This window comes from Hylobates moloch, unplaced genomic scaffold, assembly GCF_009828535.3.
Source record: "Hylobates moloch isolate HMO894 unplaced genomic scaffold, HMol_V3 SCAFFOLD_2, whole genome shotgun sequence".
Classification (NCBI taxonomy): domain Eukaryota; kingdom Metazoa; phylum Chordata; class Mammalia; order Primates; family Hylobatidae; genus Hylobates; species Hylobates moloch.
This window is the reverse complement of record NW_026652277.1, coordinates 119,691,283-119,713,275: the sequence shown is the minus strand read 5'-3', so window position 1 is coordinate 119,713,275 and position 21,993 is coordinate 119,691,283. Positions and strand designations below refer to the sequence as shown.

The following is a 21,993-nucleotide window of genomic DNA, read 5'->3' as shown; positions in this document are numbered from 1 at the left end:
TTCATACATTTTAGGTCATTTAATCATTACTATGAAGCATGTCCTTTCATCAATGCCCTTTTTTAAGTGAGAGAAGTGAGGCTCAGAGAACATAAGCAAGTTGCCCAAGATCACACTTCAAATAAAGAGTGGAGGGAGATTTGAAAACTTGACTGATTCCCAAGTCATTCTACAGGTTACAGTTACAAAGCCTTTTAAAAAACAAAATACATTTGATGGACTGTTTATCTCTCCACATAGAATGCAAATGTATTAAGGAACAATGAATTGAAAAATAGAGCTCAACAAAAAAAGCAAATAAAGATGTATCATTTCCTTGCTAAGTTATCAAAGTTAATATTGACATTTAAACATGAGTTGTTGTCCTTGACAAAATACTGAATCTTAGTCTATTCAAATACTTATTTTGTACCCAGATGTTTTTATTCTTTTAAAACTATTTTTAACGTACATGTACACACATAAATGCCATATTTGTATAGTCATCTGTTGATATACAGGGGAAATTGGTTTCAGGGCCCCTGTCGAATACCAAAATTCATCGGTGCTCAAATCCTTTATATGAAGTATATAGTATTTGCATATAACCTATGCACATCCTCCTGTATACTTTAAATCATCTCTAGATTGCTCATAATAATTAATTCAATGTAAATGTAAATAGTTGTTATACTGCATTGCTTAGGGAATGAAAAGCAAAAAATAGTCTGCATGTTCAGTACAGACACAACTATCCTTCCCTAGCCCCAGTGTTTTCAATCCTCAGTTGGTTGAATCTGGAACCCAAGGATAAAGAGGGCCAATTGGCCAACTGTATGTATTCATAAACATCTATATGCATATATACACATATACATATATACTCTACATATACATATGTGAAGTATAAAAACATAAACATAAACATATATATATGTGTGTGTGTTCGTCTGTGTTTAGTTGTAACATTGCACCAATTACTTTAGGAAAAGTGTGAAGATCGTTTGTTTCTTAAGTGGCCCATGATTTGTATAGAGGGAATACAAAAGCATATCAGACTGCTAGTATTATTATTTGTATGCATATTACATACTCTTTTAATTAACAAATTCAACTTCACCTGTTATACCAAACAATAACATAAAAAGTTTATGTATAGAGATGTATGCGAATGAGTTCATTTATAATAACATACCTAGAAGTAACATATTGTTGACTTAATGTAGTGAAATAACCTAAAAATACTGACCACAAGATTCATCATAAATCAAAAAGTTCTTTACACAATGATTGACTGATTTGAGAACAGAAGGATGCTGGGTGTTTTGTTACTAAGGCTATTTCTGGCAGTCATCCACGAATTGCAACTGCACAACCTTACAAACAGCATAGAAATTGACTATTTTAACAAAGGGTCTCACCAGGATAATGAGTAGTGCACATTAAATCTCACTGTGCATTGATAAGCTCTCTTTGAACTTTGCCAAGCTTTCAACAATGGTGACAGGCCTCTGGCACTTTCACAATAAGTGGGCCCTGAATGGTGTTGCAGGGATGAGGCTTTGTGTGTGTGTGTGTGTGTGTGTGTCTGTTTGTTTTTGTTTTCTAAGGAAACCAAATTTTAATCATTTAGACTTGTTTTCATTTCTAATTAGATCTGGGTTCTTAAGAAAACTTGTGAAATATCAGAAAGGAATCTATCACATTATTATCTATAAAAAAGAATCTAGATTCTTTTTTAGATTAATCTTTAAGGTTGTATATTTAGGTCCCAAGGTAAGAAAAGCTTCTGCAAACATTTCAAAGACATTATGAGGAGGAAAAATGTACAGGTTAGGTTATATGAAATGCGTAACACTTAATTTTAGCCTACAAAAATGACAATTTCGTGTTTCAAACTTATTTTACTATTTACATAATTAACAAGCTCACCTAAACACGTATTCTTCTTAAATTTTGACTTCCTAAATACAGGCTTCCGATTTTATGTGTAACTCAAATTAAGTTTTTATTTGTAATGTTGATCCCAAGATGAGCGATCTTTACACACACACACACATACACACACACACACAAACACATACACACACACAATATATGTAATTCTAGAAGAAAACAGGACTCCACAGAAGACTGTCTATAAGAAGAAATAAATAATAAATGGGAAGTAAAGCAAACAAATTTGTAAAATATGTTCAATCTAAACACGAAAGAATCAGATTAGAACTAATATAATAGCAGGTGTCAGCAGAATGGTTGATCAGTTTAAGCTTCCTAAGGTCCTTGTATTGTTTGGAAGAAGGGTAAAATATTGCTTATCAATATCTTGTTAACTTTGCTGGTTAAAATTTCCATAAAAACCCCTAAATAATAAAGAGAAATAAAGCTTATAACTTCCAATTAATAGAGGGGAAAAAACAATGAGTCAAAGAAAACTTATTCAATGTAAAAGAAGTCAAGTAAAGAGAAAAACAAGAAGAAAGCAAATTTAGAAAATAGAAATGAAATTTTCATCAGAAATAAATAATTAATTGTTACTACTTTCTTAATTTAGGAAAAGTAGTTATTTCTGTAAAAAAAAAAAAATAGCCTACTCAATTGCACTGTAACATCTTTGAGACATTTCTGTTTTGGCTGAGCAGATATATGATGGTCTACCAAGCAAAATGAAAGAAAAAATAATATGTGTAGATTATTATCTCTAAGAAAGGAAGCTCTGATTCTAAATGACTAGCAATAGTACTTAAAAAGAAATACCCCCAAAATACAGGACAAGAGATCTCTTACAGAGGTTTTGTCCTTGGTTTCTTGTCCACCGATTTGTAAATTGGCTTCTAATTGCACCTATCAACAAGGATTAAGAGGAATGGGAAACACTCATCCTTGTTACACTCAGATTAAAAATTAACGTCCATTTTACACAAGACAGGGATGCCTTCTCTCACCACTCCTATTCAACATAGTGTTGGAAGTTCTGGCCAGGGCAATCAGGTAGGAGAAAGAAATAAAGGGTATTCAATTAGGAAAAGAGGAAGTCAAATTGTCCCTGTTTGCAGATGACATGATTGTATATCTAGAAAACCCCTTCATCTCATCCCAAAATTTCCTTAAGCTGTTAAACAACAGCAAAGTCTCAAGATACAAAATCAATGTGCAAAAATCACAAGCATTCTTATACACCAATAACAGACAAACAGAGAGCCAAATCATGAGTGAATTCCCATTCACAATTGCTTCAAAGAGAATAAAATACCTAGGAATCCAACTTACAAGGGATGTGAAGGACCTCTTCAAGGAGAACTACAAACCACTTACCAATGAAATAAAAGAGCAGACAAACAAATGGAAGAACACGCCATGCTCATGGATAGGAAGAATCAATATCGTGAAAATGGCCATACTGCCCAAGGTAATTTATAGATTCAATGCCATCCCCATCAAGCTACCAATGACTTTCTTTCCAGAATTGCAAAAAACTACTTTAAAGTTCATATGGAACCAAAAAAGAGCCCGCATTGCCAAGACAATCCTAAGCCAAAAGAACAAAGTTGGAGGTGTCACGCTACCTGACTTCAAACTATATTACAAGGTTACAGTAATCAAAACAGCATGGTACTGGCACCAAAACAGAGATATAGACCAATGGAACAGAACAGAGCCTGCAGAAATAATACCACACATCTACAACCATCTGATCTTTGACAAACCTGGCAAAAACAAGAAATGGGGAAGCATTCCCTATTTAATAAATGGTGCTGGGAAAACTGGCTAGCCATATGTAGAAAGCTGAAACTGGATCCCTTCCTTACACCTTATACAAAAATTAATTCAAGATGGATTAAAGACTTACATGTTAGACCTAAAACCATAAAAACCCTAGAAGAAAACCTAGGCAATACCATTCAGGACATAGGCATGGGCAAGGACTTCATGTCTAAAACACCAAAAGCAATGGCAACAAAAGCCAAAATTGACAAATGGGGTGTAATTAAACTAAAGAGCTTCTGCAGAGCAAAAGAAACTACCATCAGAGTGAGCAGGCAAACTTCAGAATGGGAAGAAATTTTTGCAATCTACTCATCTGACAAAGGGCTAATATCCAGAATCTACAAATAACTCAAACAAATTTACAAGAAAAAAACAAACAAACCCATCAAAAAGTGGGCAAAGGATATGAACAGACACTTCTCAAAAGAAGACATTTATGCCACCAAAAGACACATGAAAAAATGCTCATCATCACTGGCCATCAGAGAAATGCAAATCAAAACCACAATGACATACCATCTCACACCAGTTAGAATGGCGATCATTAAAAAGTCAGGAAACAACAGGTGCTGGAGAGGCTGTGGAGAAATAGGAACACTTTTACACTGTTGGTGGGACTGTAAACTAGTTCAACCATTGTGGAAGACAGTGTAGTGATTCCTCAGGGATCTAGAACTAGAAATACCATTTGACCCAGCCATCCCATTACTGGGTATATACTCAAAGGATTATAAATCATGCTGCTATAAAGACACATGCACACATATGTTTATTGTGGCACTACTCACAATATGAAAGACTTGGAACCAACCCAAATGTCCATCAATGATAGACTGGATTAAGATAATGTGGCATATATACACCATGGAATACTATGCAGCCATAAAAATGGATGAGTTCATGTCCTTTGCAGGGACATGGATGAAGCTGGAAACCATAATTCCCAGCAAACTATTACAAGGAGAAAAAACCAAACACCTCATGTTCTCACTCATAGGTGGGAATTGAACAATGAGAACACTTGGACACAGGAAGGGGAACATCACATACTGGGGTCTGTTGTGGGGTGGGAGGAGGGGGGAGGGATAGCATTAGGAGATATACCTAATGTAAATGACAAGTTAATGGGTGCAGCACACCAACATGGCACATGTATACATATGTAACAAACCTGCACGTTGTGCACATGTACCCTAGAACTTAATGAATAATAAAAAAATTAATGTCCAGTTTAAAAATCACTTGTGTTTAACTACCTCAATACTTCCTAAATAAATGCATAATAAGCATTGGGGACCTATATAACTAAGATTCAGAACAAGAATCAAGAAATCTTCACTATGGCATTACTGTCATTTGCTGCTCTGCTAAGCAGTGAACCCTGCTTTAAATATGTTCAATGTTTTCCTCAGTTCATAAAGCTCAGCTCATGAATCAGCTTATTATCAACCTATCTTTTAAAATTCTGACTTTCAAAGGATCTAAATTCTCATTGAAAACAGACATAAAATTACTTAATCTATTTAATATTTGTGTAGAAAACAAATATAATGTATGTGAGGAATTATGGAGTAAGTAAATGATAATAGGAAATAAGATGAAGAAGATGAGATACAATGTGAGGTGAGTACATGCTATTCAGAGGGGATGGGAAGGTGGAATTATTGATGAGTGCTCATTTAAACCTACAAAGAGGTGAAGGAATAAAAGTGATGGTAATATGGTTTGGCTGTGTCCTCACCCAAATCTAATCTTGAATTGTGGTTCCTATAATGCCCATGTTTGGTGAGTGGGACCAGATAGTAGGTAATTCAATCATGGGGGTGGTTATCCTCATGCTATTCTTGTGATAGTGAGTGAGTTCTCATGATCTGATGGTTTTCTATATATAAAATATAGAATATAGAAAAATGCTGCTTTGCTCAGCATTTTTCCTTGCTGCTGCCATGTGAAGAAGGACATGTTTGCTTCCCCTCCACTAGGACTGTAAGTCTCCTGATGCCTCCCCAGCCATGTGGAACTGTAAGTCAATTAAACTTCTTTTCTTCATAAATCACCTAGTCTCAGACAGTTCTTTATAGCACTATGAGAATGGACTAATACAGTAAATGGTTACTGGGTTAATGTTTGCCACATTTCAAGGTCAAATCATGAATAAGAAATTGGATAGACATGAATTTTATATTCCTGGGTGACTGCAATGTGAAGTATACAATTATTATGAAAACCACAATGAGATACCATCTCACACCAGTCACAATGGCCATTGTTAAAAAGTCAACAAAAAAAATAACTGATATTGGCAAGGCTGTGAAGAAAAAGGAACACTTATAAACTGTTAGTGGGAATGTCAGTTAGTCCAGCTGCTGTGAAGAGCATTTTAGAGATTTCTCAAATAACTGAGTTGAACTATCATTTGACTCACCAAATCCTTTGGATTTATACCCAAAGGAAAACAAATTGTTCTACCAAAGAGATACATTCACCTGTATGTTCATCGCAGAGCTATTCACAATAGCAAAGACAAGGAATCAACCCAGGTGCTCATCAACAATGGATTGGATAAAGAAAATGCGGTACATATACACCATGGAATACTATGTAGCCATAAAAAAGGACAAAATCATGCCTTTTGTGGCAACAAGTGTGCAGATGGAGGCCATTATCCTAAGCGAACTAACGGCCAAAAAAGAAAACCAAATATTAGATGTTCTCACTTATAATGGGAGCTAAACATTGGGTACACATGGAAATAAAGATGAGTACAGTAGACACTGGAGACTACTAGAGTTGGGGCAAAGGGGGCAAATGTTGAAAAACTACCTACTGTGTGTGATGCTCACTATCGGGGTTATGGGATCATGCACACTCCAAACCTCAGCATCACACAACATAGCCATCTAACAAATCTGAACATGTAACCCCTGAATTTAAAAAAAAAGTTAGAAAAAGAAGACACTTCATGACTTTTTTTAAAAACTAAATATATAAATAGAATGATTATGAAAGCATCAAAAACAGATATGAAATTTTCATCTAGAGTTTGGTTTATGCTCACTGTCCTGCAGTTTCAAAGAGTAAATACATGTAATACATTCTAGAAATGATCCATCCAAAAAGATTTTATTAAGATGCTTAAAAGATAAACCATGAGTTGCCCAGTATGACTTTTTCTTAACATGCTGATGCTAAAATCTTTACTTTTATATTGATTATACTTTTATTACAGCGTGTACTGTATTTCCATTCTGCTCCTGCCTGACAAAAATGCTATTTTTGATAGTGTGTATAGGTAATCAAATCTCATTTGAAGTACACCAATATAATTGGTAAAATTCTGATTTTTGTGTGTTTATTTTTCAGGATTTAAAGGTAAAACTTCTTTGTCCAAGTGTCTTACCCTGTTTTTCAGAACACGTGCTCTCAAATTATCTCATTGTCCAATATATCTGATAGCATCTGCTTAAGAAATACTTGAAAATGACTTTTTATGAGTCTATGTTTTAAATATTATGTGTTTCCAAATGCCTTTATCTATTATTCGATAGCCATGACATATTTCTCTACTTCAAAACTCTGTTAATAAGTTTACCAATTTACCCAATTCTTTTTTCTGAAGGAAAGTGTGATAATATTATAGCTATGGTTTCAGGTAATCACACGTACAATGTAAAGTTAATTGCACTCCTTTAGTGTGGAAAGAAAAAAAGGGTAGGTGGATAATTTATATCTACCCATTTATTTGGTAGACATTTATTGACCATCTTGACTATGTGTAAAGCATTGTGGCAAGTGCTGTGGAAGATACCAAGAAAATCAAATCATTCCTTCCTCAAACAAGACATTGACACCTACACAGAGGAAACAAAACATGCACATCAATAGAATACAATGCTTGGGAAAATCTATTTGTGGCATATTCCTGATTACAAGTAGTTTTATACATTGAATTGGACAAACTGGCCTGGATGGAAAAACAGGATTTATGCATTTAACAAACACTCATTTTCTACTATGTGTTAAGCATCATGCTAAGATACAGTTACTGCCCTCCCACAGCTTATATTCTAACTAGGAAAGGGCCTTAACGATTTATGTATTGAAAGCCACAAAGTAAAATTAGAATATTTTAAATATAAATGTTGCTAAAAGCAAATTAATCTACAGTGAACAAAAAGAGTTTAGTAGATTACAAGGTATCAAAATCATTCATTTTCATGGAAATGAAAATACAAGGACATAAAGGATAGTTTAATGCTGTTTAATATTAAATACTGTCACATAAATTCATAATTGAATTTTTACTTGAATAACTCCTGTACCTACTGGACTAGCCCAAATTGGGCCTGCTTAGTTGGTAACAAAATGTTGAGTTACCTTTCAGATATAATAAAACCAAAATCTTCAGGTCATGTAGCCTAGGCATGTACAATAGAAAAAGCTTTGATATCTAACAATACCCAAAACCAATCAATCTTCCCCTCTATACCAATAAGACTGGGACATGACTAGAACCTGAATACTAAAACTCTTTCAGAAGCAAGGGGTCCCTAAATTGAGGAGACAGATTTGAATCCACTCCTGTCTCCTTGCTGACTACTTGCCCATTTGAAAAAAGGCAAATAAAGCCCTTTTTTCCTCAAAAGCCAGTGTTTTGTGCACATTGGACAGTGAGACTATTTGCTCTGTAACGGTCCCACAGACATTACTTCTAATTTTCAATGATCCAAATTGGATAATGCTTAAAAAATACAAAAGACTTGATCAGATGAATATCATAATAAAATATGTAAAAAATAAACTCCAGTTCAGTGGCCGTGTCTTTTGCAAAATGAATTTCCTAGAAGAGCCACAAAACCTTAAAATGCAATTAGAGGTGATCAGGAAATTACATGGATGAAGGCACATGATTTTGGCACAAAACAACAGTGGTTAATGTTAGTGTAATTACATATTAGCATACCAATACATTTTCAATACATTCTTCTTAATTGAGAAAACTAGATCTATTTTCTTCTTAGGAGAAAAGACGTGGAAACTTTATGTTAATTCTCCCTCTGCAAATTGTCTGAATCATATCAGTTCATTTTAAATTGAATTGGCTTTCAAAATATAAATAAACCTGACCAAGTACACTGTTTTGGTCATGTGTGGTGTTACATAAGATAACATCCCTCAGGTAGAATACGTGCTGCAATTAAATGAACTGCAGCACTAAAAATAGTGTATTTGAAAAAGCATCTGTCATTTTTTTCATAATTCAAGCTTAAAGACTTCCCTGACCCTTTCCCTTCCAGACAAAATTAGATATACCCCTTCATGTTTCCCAAAATATTTTCAGAATATCTCTATTGTTGTACTATCTAAAGTATATAAAATGTATTTAATGTTCATCTCACCTAGGGTTTATGTGTTTCTCAGTACCTAAAAATGTGAGTGGCACAAAAATGCTAAATGAATAATACTGAATTTTTTTCCACATGGGAATATCATGAAGAATATCTTATTTGAGCAAGTTTTTTCTGAAATTTCTATTACTCAAATTTACTTTGAAAAGAAACTTTATGCAATTTAATGTGAAAGGAAAATCCAGTCACACTGAACAAATTTCTATAGCATTGATAAATTTCATGCTATGATTTTCCTTTTTTTAACTTTTTAAAGTTTTGTGGGACTTTTTTGTCTTTCTGTTTAGATTTGCTCTATGCTCTAAAGAAAATGTCATCTAAAAAAGCCACTTTTTTATATCTGTTTTCAGTTACATTTATTCTGCTGTTATGGTAGTAATAGATGCAAATCATTATTTATTATTTAATAACACACAGATGTTCCATATACCACAGATAAACAAATTTTTCGGCCCACTGTTTCAATAGTGTCATTGTAAATGTATACTTAAATTACATACAAAGTTTTTATTATTGACTTTAAATAATCCTAGATTTTGGACATGCTTCCTCACAGAATTCTCTTGCCCTTAATTTATATTTCTATTTTCGTTTTTACATACATTTTGTTTCAGCAATGAAATTCCCAATTTCACGCCTCTTCTACTCCAAACTGTTTTTCTTTGTTTATTTAAGAAGACATTGAAGCTTTTTTTTTTAAGAAGTATTTCCTGACTACATTAAGGAAAAGAAAGTGTCAATGCTCTGTACTGCATAACAAATTAGGTGCTTCCAGTTTTGTAGGGGCAAAATTATTAACAGGATGGATAGGAGTGTACAGAAGTCTCCATTTATAGAGGTCTCTATAATATCAGTTTAGTATTTTACTTTCTCTCAATCTTCAAATTATGACTGTGCTATGTTTTTTCTGGGAATATTTATGTCCAAAACATTTTTTACAGACATTTTAAGTAGCTTAAGTTCAGAAGTCATATTTGAAGGAACTTAGTAGTGTACATTGGGGATATTTATTCAATAATTCATGATACAATTGCCAAATAAAATAATCCTTAGCTCTGGTTTTTGCTATAATTTTGCAATTAATAGCAAATTAGCAGAAGATTGTTATTAGGGAAACAATTTCTTTTAAGTATTCTCAGAATACATCACAGCAAAAAAAATTTAAATTTAAAAAATATATAAATATTTCTAAACATAATATTAATTGTGGAACTGCATGGAGAAGACATTCTTTATTATATTAGTACTGAAAGAAAAATTAAACACTTAAACCTTTTTTTAATAAAATATAGTCATTATATTTGAGAATTATTATTACTGCTGTGGTTACAGTGTGTTTCTCAGAATATACATTCAATAAATGCTTGTTGAGACTCTATCCTGGGATAATTTCTAATGAATCATAATCTAGTAGAGCATAAATCAGAATTACACTGATCTGTGATAGCCCATGTTTCTGGATTAAATTTCAAAATATCCTTGTCACTGAACCAGTTTGTTTATATCTTCAACAGCTCACTGATTAAATTCACATTGAGAAAAAAGTTTAAAAATAACTATATTAGCCCTTTTAAAAAATGTTATATACTTTTCATAATTCCTAATGTCTCTGTCTTCTGAGATTATAATCACAGAGTGTCTCTTTAAAAGTAAAAATTACTTGCTTTTCAAGTTGCTTTTTTACAAAGAAGAGAAAATTACTGGCATACATGTTGTAGCAGAATTTGGTGTGTTGTGGGGGTACTGCTTCAGAAAGGGCGTGAAAGGAATTCAGGCTTTCACTTAAGTTGAGGTCCAATCAGTATGGACTTAATAAACAAACCACAAGTGGATGAAAGAACTAAATTTGAGAAACAAAAACATTAAGAATATTTAAAAAATAGGAAAATATCTTTTTGAGCTTCAGTTAAAAAGAATTTTTCCAACAAATCACAAACATCACAAGCCATTTAAAAAATGATTAAATGTGACAAACTAAAACTTTAAAACTTCTATATGAAAACACACACACACACATACATTCACACACATGAACACATACATGCACACACACACAACAAAATTAAGAGATAAAGTCTTAGCTGGGGAAAATATTTGCATTATAGGCATTCAGAAAATATAATAAATTACTATGCATTAATAAGAAGGAATGAAGTAAATAGGGAATTCAAAGAAGGGGAAATTAAAAAGCCTATAAATATGGAGAAAAAGAATGGCTAGTTATGAGTATCTGATAATTAAAGCAGTTTGATTCTATTTGTCCCCAGGCTATTTGACCAAATTCAAATAGTCTAATGCACTCTAATAGTCTAGTCTAAATGTCTAATCTCAAGTACTAATGGTTTTGCAGAGGAATAGAAATTCTTCTAAAGTATTGGTAGAAATGTAAATTAGTAAAAATATTTTGGAGAAAAATCTTTTTAATATCTAATGAAATTTGTTTTTCTGATGAGGTTGCTAACAAAATTGGAAAAAAATACATGAACTATGATCAACAATTCCTTGTTCATATATTTCACATATTTATGGGGTAAATGAGATGTTTTGCTACAGGCATGCAATGTGAAATAAGCATATATCATGGAAAAGCTTTTGCATAGGTGCTATGGAAGATAAGATGTGCATCTTCAATTATAGCATTTTGCATGTTTACCAGTAGAAGACTAAATAAAAATGATATAATCCTGTTACATGGTACTATTGAACAATTTTAGTTACACCTGGAGAGGGATGAGGAAAATGTAGTTTTATATTTTATGATTGATGTGGGAAATACTAAATTGAGAAAAATTATGGTGAGGAAGGCACTTCAACATTATCTGTAATATTTTATAAATTTTACATTAAAAGAGACACTTGAAGCAAAGTTAATAAATATGTTAATAGTTGTCACTTTGGGGTCATAGGAAATTATAAATTTGTACTTCTGATTTTAGTTGTTTTTGCCAACATTTTAAAAATACCATAATAATAGTATTTCTACTCCCCAACAGTTTTTATTTGTTGTTGTTGGTTGTAATTTTTTTTGTTATTTGTATTTCTTTCTTTTTTTCTTTTTTTTTTTTTTGAGACGGAGTCTCACTGTGTTGCCTAGGCTGGAGTTCAGTGGCGTGATCTCAGCTCACTGCAACCTCTGCCTCCCAGGTTCAAGCGATTCTTGTGCCTCAGCCTCCCAAGTAGCTGGGATTACGGGAGTGCACCAGCACGCCCGGCTAACTTTTTTGTGTTTTTAATAGAGACGGTGTTTCACCATGTTGGCCAGGCTGGTCTTGAACTCCTAACCTCAGGTGATCTGCCCACCTTGGCCACCCAGAGTGCTGAGATTACAGGTGTGAGTCACCGCGCCTAGCCTTTTTATTTTCACAAGAAGTACTAGAGTGCCTCAACTAGGATGCAAAATTAAACGATGTGCTGTCAAAATTTAAAGCTATGGCTGTGCAAGTCAATTCCCATTTAAAATAAACTACTTTTGATTTAGTGTTTCCTTTTTTGTGATAATACCTGGAGCCTTTTTAAGTTCCCTGAAAAACAAATATTTGATTTCCTTTTCAACATATAATAAAAGAGCAATCAGGAGGCAAAAGCAAAGTGTAGTGAGGTCCTCCAAGGCTCATTTATGAATCATAAAAGGCTTGATAATATTAAATACCAATTGCAATGCCAAGGCAGCATGCTGGGAAGCATTCAGACAGCTGGAAATCTGTGGCATCATGGGTCTTCTTAAAAATAATGTAAAATACTGAATTAGATTCCAACAGACTTCCCATTTTAATATATTTGTTTTCTAAGCTGAAACAGAATTTCTTTCTCATTCTGGTTTTTTAAGAAAACCTGTCAGATGATCAAGTTTTGTTTACTTCTAAAATTTCAACATTTGAAGCTACAAAAATGACCATAATTTAAAAAGTAAGCATTTATTGCCCAATGCACTCTTTTACCTACATCAAATGGTTAATTATATTAAAACACAAATCTCTTTAAAGACAAAGAAGTTGTAAAGATGTTTGGCACTTATAAAAGAGCTAAACTTTAAATGTTACTATTTAGATAACTTCTCATAGTCTACAGAATTCTAACGGGGTAAAGGAATGAATATTGTGGCTTTAAAATCTGTTTTTAAATGCCCCTTTTCTCTGATAACATTATAGCACACATTTAGTCAATTATTTGTTTTAAATATAATCATGGTTCAACAGTAATCCTGTAAACTAGCTCATGGGGTTGAACAGACAAAATATAGCAACATTCAAAAACATTGGCACCCTTTTGGATACATTAACCATAATAATAATTTTAATAGTAATAATAATAACTACTTTTCTTGAGTATTTCCTATTTGCCACTCAGCACATTAAGGCCTATGCAATGCATTCATGTCCCAAATTAGAGTTTACTTCTCAAATCTGATTTGAAAACCCATTAAGTAGCTCAGTCTTAGAACTGTTTGTATGCTGTTTCTTCAGTTGTAACCCAGGTTAAGTAGCAGTTTTTTGACTAGGGATCAGGTTTTAAAAAGGAAAAAATTGTATTTATAGGCATGACATTATCCATCACTGCCAGGAGCTTTTCATACACTGAAGCATGAGGGGCCTAATATCTATAGAGGGATCTACATCACTGTCCTGAAGCATTTAAATTTTTCCTGTTTCCTGTCATTACATTTTTCCTTCTGTTGTGTCTCCTCCAAATATACCCAATCTCTGCTGTCTCACTGATGTATTTAACCAAGTTAAAGAAGGCTATAGTCGTGCTCTATTCTCAGATATTGACATTTAATCCACATCGTCATTCAATGAAGTCAGTATCATTATTCCCATTGTATAAATGATAGAAGTCACTCAAGACAGAGTAAGGAACTTTCCCAAAGCTACACAGGAGAGTAAGAGAGAGAGAAAAGTTAGAGAGAGGGTGCCCAAATTTGCACAGTTAAGAAGTAACTGTAGATCTGTTGACTGTGAGTACACAGTATTCCCTCACACATTTTATCAGCATTATGACAATAGGTCAGAGATTCACCAGCAGAACACTGGCTTAAGGATATTCTGAAATTTTGCCTCCAGCTGGGATTAGTCTGTGTGAAAGATGAACGGACAAAGAATTTCAAGTAATAAGGAATGTCTATGATTAAGTGCCAGAAGTAGTAGTTCTACAGGTGTCAAAGAAAGTAGGCTTTTTAGAAGAATAAAATGGCACAAAAAGCTTTTTGGAGTAGAGCCCCAACAGAGAACTCTAGGGATGGACATTAAACAGTTGACAAGAGGAAAGAGCTGAGGACTGTGCAAACCATCAGGTGTCAGGGGACAATGAAAAAGAAATTAAGGGCCAACATGAGTACTTGAAATTATATACTGTAATCTTTCAGTATCTCTGCAACGATTTCAGTGAGAAAGCTTTGAGATAACATTGCTGATTAAATGAAAATCTGACTATAATGTATATATGCATTCCTGGAGATGATATTAAAGGCAGGAAGTATATAATAGAGACATAATAAAATGGCAAACGTATGAGCTACATGGGTGGGTGAAAAACTAAAGATAGGACAGATCTGAGATTTATTTTCAACCTGCCCCTACAGATGCTTTGTGCATTACTTTATTAGCTTATGCATGGATGTCTACAAGCATAAATCTTCTCTGAGGTTTTCCAGTGCCAAGGCAAACACCACCAGAGATTTAAAAGTAATTTTCCTGCCCTTGTCACTTTAAGCAGTCCCATAATAATATGTTGTGGTAGCTTATTGCAGCTTAGGTGTTTTCCCTTATTCTAATGAATAATTCTAGTTGGCTTTAAGAATAACATGCTTATCACAGTTGTCTCATGAGCCCACAAATGAGTTATTTACTATAACAAAAACACAACCCAAAGCTACAAGTAAAATGTATACCCAACTTAATAAAATAGTTGCATTAGCAAGTTTCTGTGTAGTCATCTCTACTATGTCAGTCTCAATAGCTAAGCTTGCTTTTAAGAATGAAAAATATGATAAAATTTTTATAAAATAGTATACAAAAGGTTACGATGCTTCAATTTCAGGAAGAAGGTATTGCCCTGTTTTCTTGGCCCTTGAACAGACACTTTCACTGGGGATTTTGGAAGGCAACATAACAATAAAAGCATTTGGAATATATGTGGCCATATTCTCAAAAGATCATGGTGCCTGAGTATCATGTTTGTTGTGGAACATTGTGAAATATTTGTGTCATTCTTTCAATAAATATTGTTGAATGCTGAACATTTTCTGTACTATTATTATTTATGTCTCCTAGTTATTTTCAGTATATTTGAAGCAGATAAGTAATACCAAATATACAGTACAATACAGAAGATTATGAATGCAGCAAACTGATATGATAAAATAGCATCCTAATTTAGATTCAAATCAGTTTAATAACTTTCAAAAGTTATCAACTTTTTATAGCTAATCAAAAAATTTCAAGTCATCAATCATCAATCATCACAAAAACTCAGAAGATGATCAGCCCAATGGAAAATCTGTTAGGACTGAAAGAGTAGATTATTAGTATATAAAGGAAAGACAAAATAGATTGTTTTCTTCCATATTTTTTCTGTAATAGGACATATATTATTAACATTTTAAAATGTATCAAACTACGAGTTTCCACAAAATTTATTTTTTCAAGTGTATTTGAAGCCAGACACAGTGGCTCATGTCTATAATCCCAGTTACTCCAGAGGCTAAGGCAGGAGGATCCCTGGAGTCCAGAAGTTTGAGACTAGCATGAGCAACATAGCAAGACCACATATCTAAAATAATAATAATAATAATAATAAATAATTGGCTAGGGATGTTAGCGTGTCTACCCACAAGGCTGAGGCAGGAGGACTACTTGGGCCAAGGGCTTCAGGGCTGCAGTGAACTATGATTATGCCACTGGACTCTAGCCTAAGTGACAGAAAGATTCCATCTCTTAAAAATATATAAATATAAAGAGAATAAAATGTATTTGAGAAATGCTGGATTAAGATCCTCAAAGATTTAAAAAAGAAAATAAATCTCTTCACTTTGTCTTACATGTGAAGGAAATCAAAATATTTCACCCCAAAATATGGCTTCATGGTATAATGAGTATTTTAAGTTAAAAACTCTTGGGGATCAATGATCACTAGAAGAGACTTTTTTTCCTATCTACAAAAAGACAGAATTTACTCATCTAGGAGAACAAGTATTCTTGTTTCCCTCCCTGTAATCTTATTATCCATTACAGGAAAGAAAACAAAAAATCTAACCACATCTGAACAGTCCCTTTTGCAAGATAATCACTGTCTTCAAGCATCATTTAAGTTCCAAAAAAAGGAAACTGTTTACAACTTAATTTCTGTTCCGTAGTAATCATTTATTGCCCCTCCATAAAATTTATTCTCTTTGCCTTCTCATAAACTATTTTACCAGGACCCAAGCCCCCATTCTCGTTGTAACCTCAAGATAGTAATACAAGCTTCTGTACTTCCTTGGGAAGTTGAGTTTTCATTCTGAAGGGTCCTGTATATACGAGTTAAATAAATTTGTATGTATTTTCTCTTATTAATTAATTAGCCTCATTATCAGTGATTTTCAGCAAAACTTTAGGGGGTCAAGAGCTTTGTCCCCTATATGTGTAATTCAAATTTGACAAAATATCAATCTATAAGTATAAGAAGGTCCAAAAATGTTTTGATTTTGTCTATAATGACAACTTCAAGTTTTTTTAAAATATTAAGAGTAATTTTCAAAAAAAAAAAAGCGTGTCGCTGCTTCATTGGTACCCTAAATATTATTTGTTTTGTTTTTCTTTATCTTGCCTATTGCAGATCTAACAGTGAATTTGACTCTCTACTAATGCTTCTCTGTATTTAATTAGTCTTAATATAAAACTGCCATTCACAACATATAGGTCATTTAGGTAGGAAAGCACTGGTATGTTTGTGACAGCAAAGGATCCAGTTAACAAACTTCACTACTAAAACTTAATACTGATCTCATTGACTATGATTAAATTCAAATTTAATAATAGTAGTGCTATAGTCCCTACAGATTTCTCATTGTAATACCGTCTAAATGTTTTATGTTTTAGCCCTCAACACAAACACTCATAAATACTATAGTAGAAGACAGAACAAGTAAGAAGACACTAAGTTTGGGCTTGTTAGTTACATCTCTATTTATTGATTATCTTCTATATGTCAGACACCGTGTTAGAAAATTCCTATATATCATTCCTAATTATTAAAATGATAACTTATCTCTATCTTATGTTTCAGAAAGTTAAGTTTCAAAGTGTTCAAGGCAGTGTTCTCAAGGCGTGCAACTGCATAGTTGAAGAATTAGGATTTGAACTCACCTTTGCCTTACCAAGTGCTCAGGAGCACACTATTTTATGGAGCCCTACTGGGTATGGGAAAGTGGAGAAGAAGGGATGATGTTTTCAAGGAAAAGGTCTTTTTTCAAGGACTAACAATACCTAATGCCTCAGAAATTCACTTTCTCCTAATATCTGAGAAATAAAAATAAATCCAAAGCCCCTCAAACAACTGAATGGACCTCTTCCCCACCCAGGGAACCCCAGAGTAACCTTGAAAACTGTATTCTCAGCCATGACAGGAGGCCTCATTATACACCAACCTCCTCACTGACTGCCTTTAGACCTTCTTCCCTAAAGAAGACAGCCTTTCACAAGATTTCACCACTGAAAACAGAAAACGGCCCTTTTGAAAGACTTCACCAGTGATATCAACCAACCTTGATGCTGCCTTTCCTTTTTTTGCCTGTTAGACCATGACCATTGAATGCCTCTAGCCACCTTTAGAGAATGCTTAGTAAGGATTTTCATGTCCTGTGCTTCACTTTTTGATGCCATATGGCTGAAAACTCCACCCTCAGACCATGCTAATGCCACCATTTTTGTACACGGGATCCATGGAGAGGCATGTTCATGTTCTTGCACAAGTTTCTCCTTTCATAAATACTTATGACTTCTCCTATACCCATTGGGGAAAATATATATATAATATATATATATATTATATTCAGCCACCCTGCTTAGCATAAATTCCTGTTCGTTTTGCCCCTCCCTTGAGGTGTCTGCTTTTGGCGTCCAACCAGAGACTATGCTTCCCAACCTGTCTGAATGGCCACCCTGCATGCTGCAACCCTTTGTAAGAAACAAAGTCTCCTCTTCTAAATTTATAAATTATACTTTTTAAAGTTAAGATGTCTATCTGAAGTTGCATCTTCATATTGTACCACCAAGAACCATCTTGTTTAGATCATAATGAATTTGAAAGATCATACCAAACCCTGTATGTTTAACGTCCTCTTAAGAAGGAGGGATGGAGAAGAAGAAGGTGACAAACGTGTTATTTCTAAAATAACAAAGACTTGCAATTGCAAGAGCTAATTAAAAATACTAAATACTAATTAAATACTAAATTCTAATTACAAATAAAAGGCCTGATTCTTCCAACTGAAAATAAGGAAAGAAACACCCCTCCTCACTCCTTTTTCTTAGAATACTTACTTTAAAAACTCATAGTTATAGGTCATTTCTCCCTCTCTCTTTAAAAATGTATATAACTCCTTCAAAAGCTAATTAAGCCTCTTGCTAACTTTATGGCCCAGGAAAGCCTTTCTCAAGGACCTGGGAAGTATCTCTTTGAAATGTAATTATCAAAAGAAATAATGTTCCATCTCTCCGTTTCTGTGGAAAACTTAATCTGTTTACATATATAGGGCTATTTATCCCTCTTAGATTATTTATATTTAGTGACAAGTACTATCTAGCTTAAATAAAATTATTGAAGGAAATACATTCTTGAAATATATCACTGCTCTTTGTAGTTATTACTCATATACATCAAGAAAAATGAGTAAACCTTGTAGCAACATAACAAACTAATAAATAATGAGGGAAGGGACTTACATGATCAATTAGTTCACGAACCATTCCATTCCACTGTCCATTGGCATCATCCTGGGCTCCATATTTCCCATCTTCCACAAGTCTAATTTCATATGTAAAGCCAAGGATTGTAGATAACTCTCTGAGGAGATCAATGCAATAGCCTTCAAATCGATCATTGCCATAGAGAGGTTTGTCAGACTTCTTAAAAAGGACATAGGGTTCTTCCTGAAAACGTTGAACAAGAAGAAAAGAGGTAACAGTTAATCATGAAACTCATCATCAGAATTATAGCTTTTCTTAGAAGACAGAATTTTTCTCATTAATTTAGGACAAGAGTCAACTTTATTTTCTTCTAATTATAATTAATGTAGTCTAGAATATTAAAAGAAAATTCAGGTTTTGTAGGAAATAGTAGTTCTTTACAAAAAAATACTTAACTATTATAATCCCACCATGACTATATAATAAAAATATGGTATATCTTACATCTTATGCCATAAATCTTGTTATATATAACAAATAATATGTGATAAGTAATATATGCTATATAATACATAATATCCAACATCTAATTTCACCATGATTATAATACCCCAATTTGAATTATATCATTTAATCAATATCTAGTATGCTGTTTCCATGGGATCTATGGATAAAATTAATGAAAAAAATTGTTGACTAATTGTCTACTATGTGTGAAAAATTATATATATAATTGCATTTTGTCCCAACAACCATGAAAATTACAACTACTATATTTAATTATAGTTTAAAAAGTAGTAGTTTACTATAAATATAGATGAAGAAGGCCGGTGCCATGGCTTGCGCCTGTAATCCCAGCACTTTGGGAGGCCAAGGCGGACAGATCTTGAGGTCAGGAGATCGAGACCATCCTTGCTAACACAGTGAAACCCTGTCTCTACTAAAAAATACAAAATAAAAATTAGCCAGACATGGTGGCGGGCTCCTGTAGTCCCAGCTATTCGGGAGGCTGAAGCAGGAAAATGGAGTGAACCTGGGATGTGGAGCTTGCACTGAGCTGAGATCGCTCACTGCACTCAAGTCTGGGTGACAGAGCAAGACTCTGTCTCAAAAAAAAGAAAATATATATATATATATATATACATCATTTTATGGAGCATCTATTGTGAGCCAGCCCTCCTCTATATAAATAGAAATGCTTGAGCCATGAAGTTCATGATAAAGGGAAGAAAACAGTTAAAAAATGCCTAAACAAATACAACACATATTATCAGATCCTCCTAAGTGGTATAAAAACATAAAATAGGTCAATAGAAAAGAAAACAACTGCAAGGTACTTGGTAAGATAAGACAAGTCAAAATTAAGTAATTTCCTGAAAGCCTTTTCAGAGAAGGTAAGAGATGAATGAAGTATAATCCAACAGATGAGAAAGAGTCTAGACACTTGAAACTCTGAAAACAGAGTATTTCAGGCCAAGGACACAGCATGGTAAAAAGCCCTGAGACCAACATAATATTGGAGTGTTTCAGGAAGAGGATAATTGGCAACAGTGTGACAGAAGTCACATCCAGTAAGTGAGTGAGTTGGTTGAACAAGATGAGAATAAAAAAGGGGTGAGGAGCCAATTTTTGTGAGGCTCTGCAAATTAGGCCCTATAAGAAATTTGTATGTTTAACTAAGTGCAAAAAGATTCCATGCATTAGCACATTTTATTGAAGGCACTTGCACATGGTATGGCAGACCGTGCTGCTCTGAATAAACCAAGGTGCAACAATTGGTTCTGCTATTCATTATTTGCTTATGGGCAAAGCCTCTGTTATCTTAGAGGAAGCTATTACAGAGTGAGAAAAGTTAGGAAACTCCCATGCCAATCCACCTAGGAATGTGCTCACCCTCTTCCCCAACCCCTGGAGAACAACAGTCATCCCATGAGAGCTATCCTAAAGGAGTTTTAGACATGACAGCCATGTGTCAGCTTGCCCACACTCATCTAAGAAATAATCAAGATTATTTTCATCTTCCTTCCCATCTCTGTGGACTTACCTCATCTCTATACTGTTGAATGCACCCTGCAGCCTCACCTCCTGTTATTCTGACCCTTTCTAAACACTGCCACTGTGTGTTAAAGTAGTCCTGGTCAGAGATTGGCACGTTGTTGCATATCTTCACCTGATTTTTAGAATGACCATTTTATCTCCCTGCTCTGCTGGACTGTACCCTGATGACATTGCTTAGCCTTCAGCTCTCTTTCCTACAGACTATTTTCATTTACCTCCACATCCCTGGGAGACAGAGGCACATTTGGTGTTTTCCCTGCGCCTCATTGCTGTCCCCACACCATTTGTTCCCCTGCCTTGTGCAATCACTACTGCTCCTCTGAGACTCATTCCACCCTGCTAGACCAGGCTTTCTCGCTCTCTACAATTGCTGTCATTCAATGAAATCTGGTTCAAAAGTTTTATTAAGTAGGAAGAGAAGCCTTTACTTTTCAAATATTTGACTACTGGATGGTAATTTTGCTCTTTTTTCTAATTCTTATTATTCTTGGTATATTCAAAATCCACCTACATGAAGCATCCAATACAGCTGATCTCTTAATTCTTTTATTTCCTCATTACCAAATTATTTCCCTCATTGAAGTCTAGTCTCTCTTCTGCATGGTCACAACTGCAGCCTGCATTTGTCAGAAAATTAGTTAGGATTTCTAACAAACCACTCATCCAACTCATTGTTTAATCACACCCACGCCTATGCTCTTCAATCACATAAAGCCCCTCAATTCAGTGAACTCACATTTCCCTACTATTTATCAATCCCCTCCTGACTTCACTTCATTATCTGGCCCCAAATTCCATGGTCCATTATTATAATTCCTCAGTTAAATGTTTATGTTCCTAAAATTAGTTATGAGCTCTATCCCTTTTTCTTAAATTTTATTCCTATTTTTTTCTGA

The 21,993-nt window shown here is 34.0% G+C and overlaps 1 protein-coding gene across 12 annotated transcripts in view; it reads right to left on the bottom strand.

The window, feature by feature from the left end:
• The window catches only part of GRIK2 (glutamate ionotropic receptor kainate type subunit 2), a 671,651-nt gene that overhangs the window by 181,262 nt on the left and 468,396 nt on the right, over positions 1 to 21,993 (bottom strand). For all 12 annotated transcript variants that reach the window (XM_058435428.1, XM_032155777.2, XM_058435430.1 and 9 more), the window contains exon 11: positions 19,076 to 19,282. In XM_058435428.1, the coding sequence (XP_058291411.1) occupies positions 19,076 to 19,282 (207 nt within the window). The remainder of the gene's footprint in view (positions 1 to 19,075; positions 19,283 to 21,993) is intronic.